We start from the raw sequence: 20,519 nt of genomic DNA on the forward strand, positions 1-20,519 counted from the left end.
CGCTATCTCTGAATTTTATTTCGAGAGCCAAATCTCTCCCAGGAGCTCTTGATGAATTTTGCTTACATTTCCTGGGTCAAGAGAGCGTCGTAGGGTCATGGTCATTATGGGCCAGGAGAGCGCCATAGGGTCATTCTTAACTACTGGGGATTCTGGGAAAACCAGGATTGAACTTCTGACCTAGAGGGAGGAGGAGGAAGACAAGGGAGAAGGCGAGAGGAAGGGTGGTTGTGTGTGCAGCCGGCGGTGTCTGAGACATCACAGTGGTGTCTTCATTGCATAGCAGGAAAGGGGTATCTTCAGGGGCCACCAAAGCCTGAAGCTACGTACACATTCACCAGGACCACGTCCCTCTCGCTTCCCCCCCCCCCCAGTGAGGGACCATTGCCAGGTCATCAGAACAACCAGAGACTACACTTCCCAGCCTCTTTGGTAGCAGATGTGACCCCGAACTCACCGGGGGTGTGAGCTTACTGCCCGTGGGTGACGTGGTGGGTGGGGCTACAGGTGGAAGAGGCCCGGTCACCCACTTGCCCTGTGAGGGATGATCTCCTGTGGACTCGGAACGCCCACCTAGACTGTGCGATGGGCCCCAAATAGATTTCTGTTGTATTAAGCCAGGCCACTAAAAGGTAGACATTTGCTTGCTATAGGTGCTAACGTCACCTCAGTAATAATCACGACCCGTGCTCACATCACCCCAGAGTTTTCATTTGTGTTTTGCTTCTGTTCTTTTGTTTCGTTTTGTTTTTGTGTTTTGTTTTTGCTTCTGGTCTTATTCAGTTTTCCATCTTCCTGCTAGAGAATTTTCTCACCACCCTCCCTGTAACTAGCCTTAACTTCTTTGCAGTTTCTCAGATCCATTGAGCAATATGCCTTCTAACGCCCTGCTTCTAACTTGCTGTGTTCTAAGAAGCCACATGCTTATGTGCGTTAGGACCCCGAATGCCGTAACACTCTGAGTGGAGCGCGTGAACTTGGTGGTGCCAGATTGGGCCACGGAGTGGCTTGGTGGTTCCTCCTCTGCTGTGGGCCACTTACCCGATAAAGGACCAGCACAGAGAGATATGGAATTACCCACTACACGTAGAATCGGGGGTAAAGTGCAACTGCTCGGCAGTGTGTAGATATTGTAATATTTTGAATTAGAGCCACGGGCTGTTTTGTTTCTCAGGCAGGGCTGGAAAGGGAGCTTCTGTAAGGAGATGGGTTTCAAGAGCCCCGTATAAAGTCTCCATTCTATTAAGCTATCTATTTACTTTATGATTATTGGAATTTCCTTATTAAATTTCTAAAATATCTAGCGATTCACTGTTGTGGCCACGATGAAGATTCACGTTGCATAATAAATATTCATTTTCAAATCTAAGTTGCACAGATGTCAGAAGATGTTGCTCTTTATTGCACAGACGATCTCTGTCGAAAGCTAGGCTTTGTCTAAAACTAGGGCAGCGTGTGATGGTGTGAAATTGGTGGCAGCAAATGGTGAAAGATATTATAGGCTCCGCGAGTAGATCTTGGGGCTAACCTTTCTGTGCATCACTATAGGATTTACCCATTTTCTCCGAGCCTTAGTATTCGCACAGGGGCAGTAGTACATTAAAATTGGTTCATGTACTTTTCCTTCTCTAATTTTACAGATTAATTAAAAATATACTAAGTGCTGCTGGTGGGGGGAGCATAATAATGATTTATACACTCACATTCTACCTGATGTGAATATTTGCCTTGCCAAGAACCCAACTTTATATTTTGATAACAAACCAATACTAATTTTAAAGCAGCATTTTCTGTTTCAGATACTATACACTTAAACACAGGTGTGCTCCAGAACTCAGTTGCCTTCTTCCAACACAACTGCAGTAACAGCAAATCTAACCATATTTCAAACTGTGAAAATAACCAGATTTTTGAAGGCAACCCGGTGTGCCCAAGAGAGAAGATAAAGTCAAGGTACACGTGAATAAACCATGGTTTGATTCATGTTTTCCTTTTACAAAGTAGTATTTCCTTTGATCATTTTTATTTATTTATTTATCTATTTATCTATTTATCTATCTATTTATTTATTTATTTATTTTTGTTTTGTTTTTGTTTTTTGTTTTTGTTTTTTTGATCATTTTTAGCGTTTTTCTTCAACGATGGAGTCCAGTTTTGAATGTTTCCCAAACTGGGTTTCATGGGGGTTCCGTTTTGCCTACATCATTCCCGGGGAAGCGTGTGGTTGACGAGGACGTGCTCTTTTGCACCCTTGTGGCCTGAGGCCTGCTGGAGAAAAGAGGTGCTCTGATTGGTTCCTGGCATTTGGGCTCCACCAATGCAGCCTGGCAGCCCGTCCCCCTCACCCCAGTGCCAAGGCCAGGGATTTAACCTGAACCCTGTGCCTCCCCGCCCAGAGAAAATGGGGGCCCATGGTGTTATAAATCCAGATGGCTTTTGAATTCAATATTCTAAAAATATACTGCAAGAAAAGAACTTATTCCCACTGCTCAGAACGTGGATATATTTATTATAGTAGCTGGAAGGGCCCCGAGCTAGCTACTGAAAAATAGAAATGAAGATACGAATATCAATCACAACATAGGTTTGTCTACCTCTCTGGTTTTCTTCTCGCAACCAGGTTTACATAGGAGAAAGCAAGGAGGCAATTTACCTTAGCGATTGGTCAATTCGTTGATGGAGTCCATCAATTCTAACAAAACCCAAATCAAAGTTTTGAGGATGGGCCTCTTTTGGCTTCTTTGCCCCAGTGGAACGCTGAGTCGACGTGGACGTAAATCTACTTAGCAGCAAGATCGGTTCTCATGAAGACCTTTGCTCTCCCAGGTGGACGCACACTATGGAGAGGACGTGGGCGCGGGGTAAACGACCGCAGAGGGGGAACATGCGGAGAGAGCTCTGTGGCCCGAAGGGGCTGCTTCTTGTTCTTTGAATTGTACTTTCTATTTTGAGATCACGGAATTCTCTTGCACCTGTAAGACGTAATGCCAAGGGATCCCACTTGTCCTTTAGCTGCTCGCCCTGGGGGTAGCATCTCACACAGCTGTGGTCCCCACCGGGAGACGACACGGATACGACGGACACATGGAGCATCTTCTTCAGGGAAGTGCCCCGTGATGCCTTTCTCAACCGCGTCCCTGTCGCGCTGGAACCGCCCCTAGTGTGTTCACCCAGGAATCTGCTCTCCGCGCCTGTAACTTTGGCATTTCAAGAATTCGGGAAGTTTTGGGCCATTATCTCTTCAAGTAGATTTTCAGCTCTTGCCTCCCTTCCGTGTCTTTCTGAGGGTCTGATGACACAAACTTTAGATCTTTTATCGTAATCCCACGTGTCCCCGCGGCTTTGCCATTTTTCCGGGCTCTTCTGTCCTCGTCCTTCAGATGTGGTGATACGTCCTGGTCCTCTCCCTGGCCCCTTCCATTCTGCTGGTCCGCACCCCCGAGCTTTCCTGTGTCGGCTCAGACATGGCCCTTTGGTTCTGCTTCCTACCTTCCATTCCGTTGCTCACGCTCTGCTTTCTTCCCTGCGCCCAAGGGCTTCTGTAATGGTTCGCTGACCGCCTTTTCTGTGGCTGCCTTAGGCTGCGCCGAGGGCTCTAACCTCTGTGCCACCTTGATGCTGGCCTCCGTTGATTGTCTCTTTGCGTTCATTTGAAATCTTCCTGGTTCTCGGTATGACAAGTGGCTTCCCACTGAAACCTGGCCTCGTTCCTGTCGTACCCTGAAACTACTACGGGTCACACTATGCAGCAAATGCTTAACGGCAGCCTAGAAAGCGCCACCGTAACTGCGGGTGGAAGTAGTTCAGGTCCCACCCAACCTCTGTTGACACTGGACGCAAGGGGCCCCTCCTTGCCGCGCGTGCGTGTGTGTGTGTGTGTGTGTGTGTGTGTGTGTGTGACTCTCTGGCTTCCCACGTGGTCCCCACCAGTACCGCCGAGGGGCTGCCGACGTCAGGGTGGTGCTGAGAGGCCGGCCCTCCCCGGGACCACCGCCCAGGCCCCGCAGAGGAGGGCTGAGCACTGGCCAGCTCCCGCACCGCCCAGGGCAGGCGGCTACCTGGGTCAGGCCGACGGCGCTCCTCGGCCAGGAAACCTCTGCCGAGCTCCCACCAGAAGGCCACCGCCGAAATTTGGGAGAAACTGGTTCCCAAAGGGCAGGCATTGGTGGCTCTCCGCGCGAGCTTGGGGGCGCCTGGTGGGGAAAAGCAACAGTTGCCTAACATGGCATTACTGTTTTGGGGTAATTTAGAGTGCTTACTTGTTTTCTGATCTTTTCAGTGATTGTGGCCTCTTAAAAAGGCAGAGAGAGGGATCCCTGGGTGGCGCAGCGGTTTGGCGCCTGCCTCTGGCCCAGGGCGCGATCCTGGAGACCCGGGATCGAATCCCACGTCAGGCTCCTGGTGCATGGAGCCTGCTTCTCCCTCTGCCTGTGTCTCTGCGCCTCTCTCTCTCTCTCTGTGTGACTATCATAAATAAATAAAAAAATTTAAAAAAAAAAGGCAGAGAGAGAAAACGGCATAACAATCAAAGCTTTTAATCTCTTTGTCCAACATTCACTCAGTCTGCAAGCTCTCACTGAGCGATTACTTTGTGTTAGGAATTGTGCTAGATATTGGGAATACAGGGTGAAAACCGCACCATCCTTTTTTCTTTTGTACGCATACAAATCTGTATTGAAAATTAGGGGGTCAGCTTTGGCAGCTGAGTAAAAAGAGGAGTTTTCAGTCACAATCATGTATCTGTACAAAATCGTACTTAAAAAAATTAAAATACACCCATGTGAACACACCTTTATCTTTAGCAGGAACAGTGCTCTTCCTTCCTTTTGTTTAACCACGTTTCCCTCAAGCTTTTTTTTTTTAATTTTATTTATTTATTCATGAGAGACACAGAAAGATGCAGAGACACAGGCAGAGGGAGAAGCAGGCCCCATGCAGGGAGCCTGATGGGGGACTCGATCCCGGGACTCCAGGATCACGCCCTGGGCCGAAGGCAGGCCCTAAACCGCTGAGCCATTCAGGGATCCCCTCCCTCAAGCTTTTACAGTGACTCTGACAACATGTATTTCTATTTTATAATCAGAAAGATGTTAAAAATCCTGTGGGTTTTTTTTTTTTTTCTGTTTTGTTTTAAACTGGAATTTCTTAAACAGAATCATCTCTGCTCCTCTTCCTGGTAGGCAACGGGCCTTGAACATGCATAGAGACCTTAATTTCAAGGTTGATAAATGTAGTTATTCATTCAAGTGCACTTTTCACTGTTAGCTCTGCTCTGGTATTAGAGGCCCCAGGAGGTAACGCAACCAAAAAGGGGTGACAGTGACTCCAAGATGAACAATGAACAGGTCCAGGGGGGCAGCGGCCTCCTCTGTGAGGAAGAGAGACCTGAGAACCTCAATCCACCTGCCATTGGCCACTTGGGTAACCCCAGATGTTTAAACTGTTGAAACCTCAGTTTCTCCTCCTGTCAGTATCCCGACCTGTAGACCTCAAGAGAAGGACTGAGAGACCAGGAAGACAAGAGCCTGTGAAAAAGCAAGTTGCTAGCTTTTACAGCAATATCAGCTTTTAACAGCAAATATCAAGAAGAGCTTCCAGTGTTCCACTGCTTTTTGGTGGCTTTATGCTCAAGTAAGCCTCCAAAATGACTAGATTCAGGGTAGCACCCCAGATGGTGATGGAGAATCACAAAGACCAGGTGAGCAGAAACCCACTTTGGATGAAGATAAATAAGGTAGATGTCAGCTCGTTTCGAGATTGGGTCTGTGTTTTCAGGTGGGGTGTCTGAAAATGCATGTAAGTCTTCCACATTTTTTAACACCCATCTCTCTTATTTAGGGTTTGTGACACAGGTGGTTTTTTTATTTTTTATTTTTTGCTGTTGTTAGTTTTCTGTTTTCAAAGATTTTTAAAAGTAGTCTGGCTTGCTTGAATTTATAACCCAGAGATCAAGGGTCACATGCTCTACCCACTAAGCAGGCCAGGGACCGCTGCCCCCCCCCCCCCCCGCCAAATTTTTAATTTAATTAACCCAAGGCTACTGGGAAGCACATATTATCAGCCACGCAGTATGCTAGGTTCTGTATGTAACAAGACAAATTGAAATGTAGTCCTTAATCAGCGAATAGAGCAGTTTAATGTTAACAGAACAACACAAAACCATTTAAACCTGTCCTTGAAAATAGATGAATTTATGATATATTTGTCAATAGGTGATTTCTCCTGCGCCATAAGCCTAGGTTTTTGAATTCTGAAATATGTTTTATCTTGTCATGAAGAAACTTGTTCCGAATTTGAGGGAATCACCTAAGTAGGACCCTAATTTCTGCCTGTAGTTTGACAGCTCTTTAAGAAATAGATCATCAAAAAAACCAAAAATAGGTAATTACAAAAATCCCAGTTCTCCATGAGGTCATTACACATGCTTCTGCGTTATGCGTAGATATTCTGTATCGTAATGTAAGTTCGACTTGACTCAGAGCACGGGACACCTCCAAGGAGCGACCGGGCTGCGGGTCTGCCCCGCGCCAGGGGCGTGCGCCGCGGACGCCCCCGGGTCTTTACAAAGATGCAAGATCCTACAATTGTGGGTATTTGCTTGCAAAGGGAATGAAACCTGGAGAGGGATTTCCTCTTTCCGTCTGCAGGAGGCAACACCGAAGGGCCGGTCAAAGCTCTCCCAGGGCCGCGCGAATCTCCAGAAGAGGCCGTGACGTCTTACCCGGAGGGTACCGGCACCCACCGGGAGAAGAGGGGAAAAGAGTCCTGGAAACGGGGGAGAAAACACACTTCCTGGCCCAGAGGGTCCTGGACGTTGGGGCGCAGGCGGCCTCCCCCGCCCCCCCGCCCCCCCGCCCCGGGGGCGCACGCACCTGACCCGGGCGACGGTGAACCCCCCCACCCCCCCGGCCTGCAGCGCGCCCCGGGGTCAGAGCCCGCGCCCCGCGGGGCCTCGGCGGGGCCTCGGCGGGGCCTCGGCGGGGCCGCAGCCCGAGCCGCGAAAAGGCGCGCGGGCCCTTTAAAAGGCCGCGCATCCCGGGCCGGCCTCCCGGGCGGGGGCCGCGGCTGACGCGGGCGGGGAGGAGGCGCCAGGCGCGAACAAAAGTGCGGCGGGCGGCGCGGCCGCGGGCCCAGTGCGGCTCCTCGGGCTCCCGCAACAAGTGGGGCGGCCGCGGGGCGCGGGGGGCGGCGGCGGATGGGGGCCCGGCGGCGGCGGCGCGGAGAGCCTCGGGGCGGCCCCAGGGCGCGGGCTCTCGGCGGCGCGGCGCCCGCGGGCCCGGAGCGCGGCTTCTGAGAGCCCCGGGCCCCCCCCCGCCCCGCCCCGCCCGGCCCGGCCCGGCCCGGCCCGGCCCCGGGGGATGCGCGGCTGACCGCCCCGTCGGGCGGGCCTCCCTCCGCCGCAGCGCGCAGCCGGGGCGCCCCCGCCATGGAGCGTCCGGGGACCCCGCGGGCCTGACGCCGCAGGATGGGCGCGAACAATGGCAAACCGTCCGGCAGCGAGGGTGAGTGCGCGCCGGGCCCCGCCCGGGATGCCCCCCCCCGCGGGCTCCGTCCCGGGCGCCCCAGGATGCTCGGCCCCGCGGCTCCGCCGGCGCCCGATCTCGCCCCGGCGGCTCGCCCGCCCCAGGATGCTCGGCCCCCGGGCCCGTCCGGGCCCCGATGCCGGCGGCTCCGTCCCGGGCGCCCCAGGATGCTCGGCCCCCGGCGGGCTCCGTCCCGGGCGCCCCAGGATGCTCGCCCCGGCGGCTCCGCCGGGCCCCAGGAGCTCGCCGTCCCGGCGCCTCCCGGGCGCCCGAGGATGCTCGCGCCCCGTCGGGCTCCGGAGCGCCCCCCCCCGGTTGTCCCGGGCGCCCCGAGGATGCTCGGCCCCCGTCGGGCTCTGTGTCCCGGTCGCCTTCTCCCGGGGGCGCCCTGAGGATGCTCGTCCACCCCGTCGGGCTCCGGAGCGCCCCCCCCTTGTCACGGGCGCCCCAGGATGCTCACCCCCCCGGCGGGCTCCGTCCCGGGCGCCCCAGGATGCTCACCCCCTCCGTCGGGCTCCGTGTCCCGGTCGCCTTCTCCCGGGGGCGCCCTGAGGATGCTCGTCCGCCCCGTCGGGCTCCGGAGCGCCCCCCCCCGTTGTCTCGGGCGCCCCGGGATGCCCCCCCCCCGCGGGCTCCGTCCCGGGGCGCCCCGAGGATGCTCACCCCCCCGTCGGGCTCTGTGTCCCGGTCGCCTTCTCCCGGAGCACCTGAGGATGCTCGTCCCCCACCTCCCGTCGGGCTCCGGAGCTCCCCCCCGGGTTGTCTCTGGCGCCCCGGGATGCCCGACGTCGGGCTCCGTCCCGGGGGCGCCCCAGGATGCTCGCGCCCCCCCTCCCCGTCGAACCCGGAGCGCCCCCCGCGTTGTCTCGGGGCGGCCCGAGGATGCTCGTCCCCCCGTCGGGCCCCGCACCCCGGGTTGTCTCGGGGCGGCCCGAGGGCGCTCTGCCGCGCGTGTGAGCACGTGTGCCTCGACGTCCCTTCCCTGGCGCCCGGGGTGGCCGAGGACGGCCCGGCGGAGGGCGGTGCGGGGACGCTCCCGGGCCCCCTCCCCGGGCCCCCTCCCCGGGCCCCCTCCCCGGGCCCCCTCCCCGGGCCCCCTCCCCGGGCCCCCTCCGCCTCGGGCCGGCCGAAGCTCCGAGAGCGGCGCCGCGGGCCTCGCGGGGCAGGGCGGCCGCCCGCATCCGTCCCGGGGCGGGAGCCGCGCAGAAATGCGGCCTGTCAAGTGCGAACTTGCAAGTCGGGAAACTTGAAGCCCCGCCTCCGGGGGGGACGGGGACGGGGACGGGGACGGGGACGGGGACGGGGACGGGACGTGGGGCGGGCGCCTCCCTCGCTCCTCCTCCGCTCGCGTGGAGCCCGGGGCGGGGTGCGGGGGGCGGGCGGCTGGCCCGGGAGAGGGGGAGGGCAGGGACGGGGGGGGGGGGGGAGGGGGAGTGCGGGGCGGGAATGCGGAGGGCGGGGCGTCCTGGGGGGGTGCGGGGTGGGGAATGCAGGGGGCGGGGCGTCCTGGGGGGCGGGAGTGCACCGGGATGGGGCGTCCTGCGGGGTGGGGGTGCGGGGTGGGAATGCAGGGGCGGGCGTCCTGGGGGGTGCGGGTGGGCAATGCAGGGGGGCGGGGCGTCCTGGGGGGGGTGCGGGGTGGGGAATGCAGGGGGCGGGGCGTCCTGGGGGGGTGCGGGGTGGGCAATGCAGGGGTGCGGGGCGTCCTGCGGGGGGGGGCGGGAGTGCGGGGCCGGCGCCCCTCGCGCCCCTCGCATCCCTCCCCCCCCCAGGACCGCAGGCCCGACCCCGAGGACCCCCACCCAGGGCGACCTTTCGTCCCACCCTCCTCTCCGCCCGCTGTGCTGCGGTTTCCGCGTATCTAAGCTCCTCATCCCGGGCGGCTGCGGGAGAGTTTTTTTCTTTCTTTAATGATTTCCTGAAAGAGCTGAGGGCTGCCTTCGTAGATGGCACCTGGGAACCTGTGCCAACAAGGGTCCCGGAGAGCCCGGACGCGCCCCAGAACTTGCTAATGTCCTGAACACTCGTGCAGAAAGGTCAGAGGAGGCCTTGCTGGAGCCCGAGCCCCGGGGGCACAGGCCGCTGCTTGCACCCACCCGGGGCGCACCCCGAGGCCCGCCGCCGCCGCCGCCAGCGCCCCCCCAATCCTCCGCAGCCTGTTCCCAGACCCCAGACCCCGAACCCTACAGCGTGCGCCGCTTGACGACTTCCTGCCCTGGGAGGGCCGAGGAGACCCAGAGCTAATGACCTCCAGCTGTTACGTGCAGGCTGCCTCTGCGTTTTCACTTCAGCTCCGGAGAAATTTTTCTGGGATCAGATTTAGAGACACTGTGGAACTTCTTATAGGGAAAACCTCTTGGGCTCAGCTGATCCGAGGGAACCAATGGGAAGCGCGGGGTGGTAACCCAGTGCTGGCTGCAGGGACCCGCTGTGCTTAGGTTTCCACTCCCCTGGATGCTGGGAGATTGCTCTGTGATCAGCAAAGGAAACACTGGAGAAGCAGAAGGAACGTGAGCTTCAGAAGATCTTTCCTTGGCCCCCACCCCCCGGCTACGCTGACCTTCTCCCAAATAGGGGCCTAATGTAGGTTCGGGGGACCCTTGAGCAGCGTGGGCCTTAGGGTGCCACCTCCCCATGCACTTGAAACTGGCCCCCGGAGCTGCACAGCTCATGGCCTGCTGTTGCCCCGAAGCCTTACTGAGGGCATAGACCGGTGATTAACACGTATCTTATTATTATTATTATTTTTTAAGATTTTATTTATTCATGAAAGATAGAGAGAGAGAGAGAGAGACACAGGCAGAGGGAGAAGCAGGCTCCCTGCAGGGAGCCCGACGCGGGACTCGATCCCGGGTCCCCAGGATCAGGCCCTGGGCCGAAGGCAGGCGCTGAGCCACCCGGGCTGCCCGACATGTACCTTATGTGTCGTATGTAGTACGTGCTGTACTTACAGTAAAGTGACCTAGAGCAAAGAAAACGGGAAAAAAAAATATAATGGACAAAACCATAAGGAAGAGAGAATAGACTTACAGTCCTGTACTGTATTCATACAGAAATTGACGTATAAATGAGTCCACACAGTTCAAACTGCGGTTGCTCAGGGGTCACCTGTACTTGGCATCAGTCACCTTCCTCACAGTCACCACCTGTGCCAAATATATGCAAATAAGCCTGTGGGAATTTGGTGCCCTTGTCTAAAACAGCAGAGTTCAAAGAACCTGAAATCAACCCTTCACACATCGTATCTCTATTAAGAAGACTGAGAAATAAGACGGTTTTAGCAGATTTAGTACAGTTAGGTCTGGTTTGAAATCTTAACACGTAGGTCGTAATTTCAGACCGGACCCGAGTCGTCCTAAAGGGGGGAAGTGATGCGTGGATGTGGATGCACGTCCATCGGATGTAGCGATTGCTCGACTCTAAAACGTAGGGGTTCGTGGAGACTTTGACAGTCTGCTCCGTAAGTAGATTCTAGAGCTGAGACCACCTGAATTTTTACAAATAGTGTTGAAATCTCCAGAGGGCCTAAACATTCAGTATTTCCCACGTAACGGTACTTTCGTATGTAATCTTCCTTCCCCTTGCTCCGGGAAAACCTCTTTTTCACTAAAACAACGAGAATTCTTGGTGAGGCTCAGCTTAGCAGGTGCAGCAAGGACGGGGATTCCTCTCCCGTGCACTCCAGTGACCTCAGCGTCACCTTGGAGCTCGCTAAAAATGCAGACTCTCAGGTCCCTCGTCGGACGGAATCCGTTACCACGCGCGGGTTAAAATCTGGGCACGTTCTTGCGGGCAAGAGCGTTCACCGGGGAGCCTGGAGATTTGAGTCCAGCTTCAGTTTAGCTACTGGGACGTTCCCTGCTCAGTTCTCCGGGAATCAAGAAAGACCTGAATTCAGTCCTCTTCTGTCTGGAGAGAGGAGGGGAATTCCTGACGGGCCTTATCTATCAAGAACTAACTCTCCGGCCCTCGCCATTCCTTTTATTTCGCTCTTACGGAGCCTTAATGGGCCACTTAAGGGAGATTAGCCTGGCAGTGGAAGGTCTGTCCTAATAAATAGGGAAGGGAAGACTCCTGTTGCCATGACATCCCGGAGCGCTCCTTCCTCCCGTGTTCCTCATCCCCCTTCCCCCCCCCCCTCCGGATGCAACCAGTCCTGAAATCCCTGCTTTTCTCCCTGAACTCAAGGTATAGGTAAATAATGGGCGTTTTCAAAGTTGTTTTTTTTTTTTTTTTTTTTTTTTTACAGCATGTGGCACAGTTTACTGTGATAATCCTGTAAATATACATTGTGAACATTCCTTAACGCCACTCGGCGACGTAGAAACTACCATGTGTTTGTTCCGCTGAATACTTACCGAGGCTTCAGGTTGGGGGTTTCCCTTGTAGCCCCTCCCACCGCTCCCAGCTTGGATTTCGCTACTGGGACAAGCCATCACACCTGATCTTGAGAGTTCTAGAAACATAAACGAATACCTGGGTGGTTGGTGTGTTCTGGTAAACTCCTTTAGGGGAAGTCTGGTTCTTATTTTTTTTTTTTTTGTCTCTGTCCTCGTCCATAAGGTATACGTTTCTGCCCGTGTGTAGAAGCCTGGAGAATGAGTTGGAGTGGAGCGAAGGCCTCATGACCATCAGCCTCGACTCCAGTGAAAGCCCAATAAACCGATCTCGGTCAAGCAGGAGGCGGCAGGCTGCTTTCCCTGCCTCCGGGGTGTCGGGCCTCCCCCTCTTGCCCGGGGGTCTGCTGCTGTGTGTTCTCTGCTCCCGCAGGTCAGGGCTGGACACGGCAGCTCCTCGGCCAAATCCTGGGTGTTGTGGGATTGGAGCTGACGGGGCCACACTGATGGGTGTGACCCTTGGTGGCTCTGCTGCTCCGTCGGGCCGCGCGGAGAGCCGGGCGCCTGAGCTCGTGCGTCGCCGCTAAGCCATCAGCACCGTGGGAAGCACATGTTGGAGTGATAATAAGGGCGGCTGGTGTTTGCTGAGCACCCACTGCGACCGGGCGGTGTTCCTGGCTGCTGGCAGCACCCTCGTGTGCTCCCGTGACAGGTCTAAGGGCTGGGCTCCTGGAGTCCTCGCGTGCCAGTGGGAGCACGGCTGCACAGAGGGCCGTCCCTTCCCGGGTCCCGCAGCTCGTGCGCGTGGAATGGGGACCCACGAGTCCCGAGTCTGTCTCAGCTCAGTCGTTCATTCCTTCATTCCCCTAATGTGTGCTGATTGCGTATTTCTTCCCGTGTGCCAGGGGCTCTCCTGGACACTTGGGATGCGTCCGCGAGCCGGTCCAGCTCGTGTCCTTGTCAGTCGTGTGTGTGTGTTGGGACGGTTTACAGGTGCGCGCACACACACAGCAGGTCGGCAAACCATGTGATGCCGTCTAACGGGCTCAAGTCCTTGAATAAAACCATCAGATTATTGGGGATTGGGAGGAACAGGGCTGGTGCTTCGAGTTGGAATCCTGGCCGTGGGCCGGTTGCAGGGCCGCAGAGACCAGGGCTCGCAGGAGGTGAAAGACCGATCCCTGGGGAGCCAGGGAGCATTTCGTCGGCCGCTGGGACCACCGCTGCCCAAGGTGAAGTCTGTCCCAAGGTGCTGGCTGGAGCGTCCTCTGTCCGTAGCTGCGGGGCAGTCCGTTCTGGTCGCTGGGCCTTCATCTGTGTGTTTGCCTGACGTCTTTGCATCATCTTTTATCTGATTATATCAGGTGGTTTGTGACTGCTTTTGGGCGCGGGACGCCTCGGACAGGCCCTGGGTGGCTGCGCGGGGGGGACATGGCCTGACCTGCCCGGCGCGTGACGGCCACTCCAGAGATCTCCCTGATTCTTAGAAGTAGGTCTTCATCTTTTGCCCCAGGAAGTAATTCCATTGTGCCAAAAATCAGAAGATGAACCCCCGTGTGATCGCACTGTCGGGTCAGGTCGATGCATCGGTGCAGCCGAGAGCAGCTTCGATCCGCCGCGGGAAGGTATTTGCAGCCGCTCGGGGTCTTGAGCATCTTTAAAAGTGGAGAGGGGGCTGCCCGGGAGCCGCGCGGGAGAGGCCTCTGCGGGGGCTCGAGGGTGCCCAAGGGCCCCAGGCCTCTCGGGTGGGGGCGGCGCCGTGCGGGGCGTGAGCTGGGGGGTACTGCGCCCGCCCAGGCCGCCTTGCCCCGTGTCCCGCCAACATTCTGTCCCGTGAAGCGGCGTCTGGGGGCGGAGGGGCACTCGTGTGTCCCCCCACCTCCCTGTCATTCATCATTACAGGTGTCTGTGTCACCTTGATGTGTTTAGGTCTTAGGGAGAAACCTCTGGGGGCCGGAGGCTCAGTGGGTGAAGGTCATGGTCCGGGGCGTGGGACCAGCGCAGCCTTGGGCTCTGTGCTCGCGGGGAGCCTGCTGAGATCCTCTCTCTCCTTCTCACCCCCCCCCAAGTAAATCATTAGAAAGGAATAATCTGTAGATCTTCTTCTTTCCTGGTTTCTGTGGACGTAAACTCGGGCACCACAGGTTGGGGGTGCTGGCCGCGTGGCCTGGCTCTCGGGGAGGGGGAGGCGCGGCCTGGGCCACCGAGTGGCTGTTACTTGTGCTGTGACCCTGGGACGGGCATCTGCTGGCCGGGGCTGGCCTCGGGGCGCGCAGGGCCTTGGGGAGGGGCCCTCACTGTGCCCGAGCCCGGGTCCGTGGCCCCTGGTGGGAGCCCGAGAGGCCTCCTGCACCCCGGCCCTGCGGCTGCCCGGCGTCAGCGGGAGCAGCAGGGCCCATCGGCTTAGCTGGGGGAGTTCCGCATGGGGGTGCTGGACGGGGAGGCAGTGAGGACAGGTAGGGCCGAGGGGCTGGGGGCGGTGACAGGGACGTGCGGCTGGGGACACGGCCTGCACCCCGAAACACCTAAGGGCGCCTCTAGAGCAGCCGCAGGCAGGTGAGTGAGTCACAGGAGCAGTGGGTTGACCGTGCGGAGAAGCCGACCGCTCTGCAAGGAGACCTCCCTGGTTGTTCCCCAAAATCCCCAGGTTGTGTGTCCCCGGGGGGCTTCCTTCCTGGGAAGCGATTCCAGTGGGGCCTGCCAGCGAGGGCCTCAGAGGTGGCAGGACGCGGGGCAGCGTGTGACCAGCCGGGCGTCGGGCGGCCCTGAGCTCGGAGGGGAGCCGCGGGCCGATGCTCCGACCCCCCCGGAGGCGGCCACTCGAGACCTCCTGACACGGAGAACCCCTCACCGGCTCTGCGTTTCCCTCGGTAACGAAATACAAACACGTGGTCCACGTTGTCCCCGGTCCAGCTTGAAGGGGCGTGGACTGTTTCTGGAGCCCTGAATCTCTCTGAGGCCCCGCGCTAGATGTGCTCATTCTATCAATTCCTATTTAAGTTCGAAACCAGTAACAAAATGGAAAACAGTCGTTGACACTGCATGAACTCGTGATTGTAACGTTAGAAGCCTCGAGCAACGTGTAGAAATGTTATTAAAACATTTTTTTGTTTGCTGCCCTTTCTGTGGTAAATTCCTTTGCAGCGTTTTCCAAGCAGATGTAGCAGTGGAAACTGAGTCGAAATTTCTAGAGAAAAATTTCAGGAATTTTTTCTGGGACTTGTGGGTTGACCTTCCGGCTGTAAGGAACCCACGCCTTGGCAAGGCGGAGACGTCAGGAGGGGGCTACTTCATGTGCCCCGGAGCCTGCTGGACCAGCTGAGTCCTGGAGGCGGCCGCGGCGGCATCCGGGTTAAGGCCAAGGCCAGGCCTGGCACGTCCCCGCTGTCGGCGGCAGCCCCGAGCCCAGGACGCAGCAGAGGAGCATGACTAGAAGGAGCCCTAGTGCCCGGAGAGGGAGAAGGGACATTGGGAGAGACTGGGAAGCGGGGCTCCGATGGCCTCCGATGTGAAGAGCAGCATCAGTGGTCCACTCAGCCCCGTGTTCCCAACAACGTCTTAGCTCGTGGGACAAAAATAATTGTTAATCGATCTTGAATATTGCCAGGTTTGTTCTATTTGTGCTCACTTCATAAGGAGCGGTCCGGAGGCTGAGGGCCTGGTCATGCTGGGGTGCATGGCCAGGGAGGGGTCAGGGGACTGAGAGGCCATGTCCTGCTGGGGTGTACAGCTGGGGAGGGGTGCGGAGACTGAGAGGCTGGGTCCTGCTGGGGTGCACGGCCAGGGAGGGGTGCAGAGGTGGAGAGGCCTGGCCTCCTGGGGTGCACAGCCGGGGAGGGGTGCAGAGGTGGAGAGGCCAGGTCCTGCTGGGGTGCACGTCTGGGGAGGGGTCAGGGGACTGAGAGGCCTGGCCTTCTGGGGTGCATGGCCAGGTAGGGGTGCAGAGGCTGAGAGGCTGCATCCTGCTGGGGTGCACAGCCGGGGACGGGTGCAGGGCAGAGAGGTCGGGTCCTGCTGGGGTGCACGGCTGGAGAGGGGTGCAGAGGCTGAGAGGCTGCGTCATGCTGGGGTGCACGGCTGGGGAGGGGTGTGGAGGTTGAGGGGCCTGGCCTGCTGGGGTGCACAGCCGGGGATGGGTGCAGGGCAGAGAGGTCGGGTCCTGCTGGGGTGCACGGCTGGAGAGGGGTGCACTGACACCTGTGGTCCCTTGGGGGCACGGGAGTGCATGGCCCTTGCCGCTGTGCCCAGGGCCTCCTCCTGCCAGAATTTTGACCAATCTGGGGTTCGTGTGTGGCGCCCGAGAATCGCGGTGGCTGAGGAGTAGCCCCGGGAAGCCCAGGGCGGGGGGGTGCAGGGACTGGGAGCGGGAGCGTGGAAGGAATTGGTCCACGCACTTCCCGGGGCTGCCCCGGGCCAGGCTACCCTCTGCTGATAGAGCGCGCGGACCTAACGGGGAGCCTGGGGCTGCCCCCCCACCCCATTCTCGGGGCCTCGGTCCCCTCACCTGGCGGCCAGACACCTGCTCACCAGAGCCAGCGGAGAACTGAGCGAGGGGACCACGTTCTCTCTCCTCCCTAGTCTGTGGGCTGGATCCTGAATTTCCCTGTGGCCTCAAACCCGTGGATTTGAGCAGCTGCTAACCCGGGGAACGACTCCAACAGGTACCTGAGGACTTGCCCCCTCCTGCCAGCTCCTGGGGGACTTCGCCGTGAGTGTGTCTCTGACGTCGCTCTGCAGACTGGAAAGCACTTCAGACCTTGATCACAGGGACGGTGGGAGGGGCGCCCCGTCATCCCCAGTTCCCGGGTCAGGAGACTGAGGCCTCGGCAGGGAGAGCCACTTGCCCGATTCCACGCCGAAGGTCAGGGGAGCTCATTTTGATTGAGTTCAGTGCCTTTGCCAGGACTCGGCCTCTCCCTTCAGCGCCACGGGACGCAGTGCGACCACGCCGGGGGGTATCACAGGCTCTTGGCACCGGTTTAGGTTCCTTGCACCCCCGGATGACAGCGGGGGCCTGCGGGCGTCCGTCCTTCAAGCTCCTGTGCAGGCACAGCCTGGCTCCGAGGCGTCACCTCTGGCGCGGGGACGGCCTGGTGGCGACGGGATGGTCACGATGAGAGCGCAGTGAGCAGCTGGGGATGAATGTTCAGGACGAGGAGCACTTGCAGGTGATGAAACGCAGCTGGGGCTCGGAGGGGCGTTCGTTTGTCTCCTCCGAGATGCTTTAGAGAAAGTTCTGTCCCTTGCCTCGGAGGTCAGAGGATCCCCTCCAAACCTGGGGACTCCGGGGGGCACAGGGTTCCTGATTCTCTTCCACCTTCTGTGTCCTTTGCTGTGGAATAACCACATTTCCCAGAGGCCTTTGGACGTGGTGAGGGCCTGGGGCGCGTCTTTGGGGTGAGCGGACGTCACTGAGGGCCTGTCATTGTGATAGAAATCCACCTTGTTCTTTAGTTTTAATTGCTTTACTTTCTATTTTTTGTTTCCCAGTTTCCATTTTTTTTTTCCCCATCTCTGCCCACCCTGATGTGACGGGACTGTAGCCCGCTCGTATAGTTCGTTCGTGATGCATATTTTTTTGCTAAATAATTAAATGAGCATGAATCTGTAGCCGTGGTCTTTGGTGGATCGAAGAGACGCTTATGAAAACTCTTATCATTGTTTTCAGTGAATATTTCTGAGACTTTGACATTTTAACTCGAAAAAAAAGTTTTTCCCCCCCCAAAAAAAAAAAAGGAAAAGAAAAAAAAGTTTTTCTGGGCATATGCCTTCTTCTGAGGATATTCATCCTCGGACCTTTATTTTTAACATCTTATGGTTGATAATAGTTTAAGTTGTACATTTAAGGAATGATGAAATATGTAGTTTTTTTTTCGGATCGCTGAAGACCTTTGAAGACTTTTCAGGTTTACTGCGTCACAGTGTTGTCATCTTAACCATTTTCGGTGATTAGTATCGAATGGGACACTGCGGTGTATTTGTTGAAAGCATAATGTTTGCTTAAACTGACTCGGAAATTGAGTTTATAGGACAGCTTAAGCAAATCATTAACCTAAAGACTATTAAAATTTTATCTTTCGAGTGATAAGCCATTCCTTGGGCTCTGTGCTCCCTGGATTCAGCGCTAATAGGATTATGAATCTTTTTGAATTCATATATTGATCTACTTCATGCTGAGTGGATATGTCTCTTTTTCTCCTTTTTATTACACGAGACATAATAGTTATTATGTGTGTCCGGCAGGATTGGAATGGTGTCTCCATCATCTGCCTCTGGCTTCCCGCGTTACTAAGATCAGAAGTGAAATAATCAGTGTGAGAAAAACAAAACAAAACAAACATTATTGAGCTGCGTGTGGTAAAGCTATGTCTGAATAATTCTTTTCTATAAATTTAGTGAAATCTGTTCTTCACACCTAGTTTTTTTTTTTTTCTGTATGTAGACAGAAATACATATCCTGTAAGGAATTTAAGAAATATAATTAAAACGTCATTTATTTCTTTAATTTTAGGGCATGTTAGAGGAACAGCTTTTTTTTTTTTTTTTTTTTTTTTTGAGGAACAGCTTTCAGAAAAAAGGTCACCATGAGAATCAAGCTAAAGAAGAAACAAATAGTCCAACGTATGAGCTTTTGGGGGCATAACGTGGGATAAAGGTGGCTGTACTTTAATTTTTTTAATTGTCATTTTAAAAGGTTTTATTTATATTTATTTATTCATGAGAGACACAGAGAAACAGAGGCAGAGACCCAGGCAGAGGGAGAAGCAGGACTCGATCCCGGGACCCCGGGGTCACGCCCTGGGCCCAAGGCAGACGCTCACCCGCTGAGCCCCCCAGGCGCCCCGGGGGCTGTACTTTACGGACAAGGACTCGTGATGGTTCTGTGACGTAACAGCCGCTTGGAACTGTATGTTTTAGTTTGTTTACCCAAATCTGTGTTCAGCCCAGATGAGTGGATGTGCGACCTCGTCGGTGGGAATTTTACACCGCACGCCGCCGAGCCGAGCCTGGTCGGCGTTTGTTTTGAAGCGGAAGAGAGGAAATTCAGAATCATAGGCAACACTCATATGCTCATTTTTGTCTCTCTCTCTCTCTCTCTCTCTCTTTTTTTTTTTTTTAATTTTCAAGATCAAAGCTACTCCGTTGGTTGGAAAGATTTCTGTGGTCCCGTGTGGACGGTGTATGTTGTGTAACTATTACGAAAGTGAATTTCAGGACCCGGCACTTCTGCCCTGGACATCTTACTCTTCACATTTTATTTTGTATCCGCTCTGCTTATTTAACTGTACTTTAATAATTCTCTCTATCTTCCGTCTCTCTTGAAAGACCTCTCCTGTTGATTATCCTGTGAGCGTGTTTTGAGACACGGTGTCTCCTTGGGGAGTCTTTCTCCACTCCTAAAGCCATAACAACGTGAACTAAGCAATAAAAAGCCAATTCCCTCCCCTTGGTTGTGCTTCGCGTAGTCATTTCTTTGATACGGGCTAATAAAAACAGGAAAAGGATCATTTTTGAATGCTTTGGTTGGGGTTGCTTTGCTTCCAATAAGGAAAATTGCCTCACATGGGGGAGCACGGGTAATAAAGATACAGCTAAGTGAGTAATTGTGCTCAGTCTAATGTCAGAATCCCCAGGCTGCCGCCTGCAAATCTAATTTAATCTTGGGATTGCTGTGTCCACCGTGGTGTGTAGCTGTGAGCCTGCTGCCGCTCCCCATCGCCTCTCCACAGCTACCGAAGATGAATTTCAGATGCTACTGCAGATTTTTGATGTGGGTGGGTCCCTTGTCCCTTAGCGATGTTTGCAAGTTAACAAAAGGGCTCTGGATGTTGACCAAGAGTGCAGGGTGGAACACAGTGATGGGTATTGTGGTGGCGGAAGTGGCCGTAGGCCACCTTACAGAGAGACGGAGGCGCGGAGAGAGGAAACAGCTTCCCCCCGAGTCCTGCAGGTTGCAAGGCTTTAGGACACCATCGTTGATTTTCTTCGTCCGGCTGCCTCCAATCCATGTCTTTCCTCCTCATCGTGCTTTGCACCCTTTTCTTCTTACTTGAAGACAATTGGGGGTGAGTGTCCTCTCTGCTGTACCTCCCTATCCGGTAGCCCCTGTGGGACCGACCCCCTCAGACCCTCCGCTCCACAGGGTCTTGGCACTGATGACTCATGGCCCGGTGCCTCTCCAGAAATTATTCTCAAGGCAAGGGAGCAGCTCCCATCACATGACTAACTGAGGCAAGGCTATTGTTTGGGATGCTTGGAATGGCCCTCTGGGGTCCAAGGGCCCCGCGGACTTAGCTGAGACAGACCATCATCTGTCCGTCCACTCTGCTTTCCCAAGCGTGCTCCCGAGGGTGAGTCCCAAGAAACTGCCCCTGAAATCATCACAGAGGATGATTTACCAGGACACCCAACCTAAGACGTTGGAGAAGTTGGACTAGGGTGCTCTTCTGGCAGGGGTCAAGGGCAGGATGGCCCTGCTGGGAGAACCGTCTTCTTCCTGGGAACCCCGGTGGTCCTGACGGGAGAGTCTTCAGCTGAGAGGTGAGAGACCTGCACCGGTTCTCTGCCTGGGGACCTGGTCTCATCCTTCCACTTCCAGATCAGGAAAGCAAGCCCCGTTCCCTAAAGTAACGTGACCAGCAGCACATAGCTAGCTGGC

At 55.9% G+C, this 20,519-nt stretch overlaps 1 protein-coding gene across 2 annotated transcripts in view; it reads left to right on the forward strand.

Moving 5' to 3' along the window:
• The first annotated feature begins 7,335 nt into the window (after positions 1-7,335).
• FBXL7 (F-box and leucine rich repeat protein 7) overlaps positions 7,336-20,519 on the forward strand; it is a 354,631-nt gene continuing 341,447 nt past the window's right edge. Inside the window, exon 1 of one of the 2 annotated variants that reach the window (XM_055325790.1) lies at positions 7,336-7,502. In XM_055325790.1, coding sequence (XP_055181765.1) covers positions 7,466-7,502 — 37 coding nt within the window. In that variant the 5' untranslated portion in view covers positions 7,336-7,465. The remainder of the gene's footprint in view (positions 7,503-20,519) is intronic. The other variant, XM_055325791.1, reaches the window with a different exon arrangement.

Source organism: Nyctereutes procyonoides, unplaced genomic scaffold (assembly GCF_905146905.1).
Source record: "Nyctereutes procyonoides isolate TBG_1078 unplaced genomic scaffold, NYPRO_anot_genome, whole genome shotgun sequence".
Classification (NCBI taxonomy): Eukaryota; Metazoa; Chordata; class Mammalia; order Carnivora; family Canidae; genus Nyctereutes; species Nyctereutes procyonoides.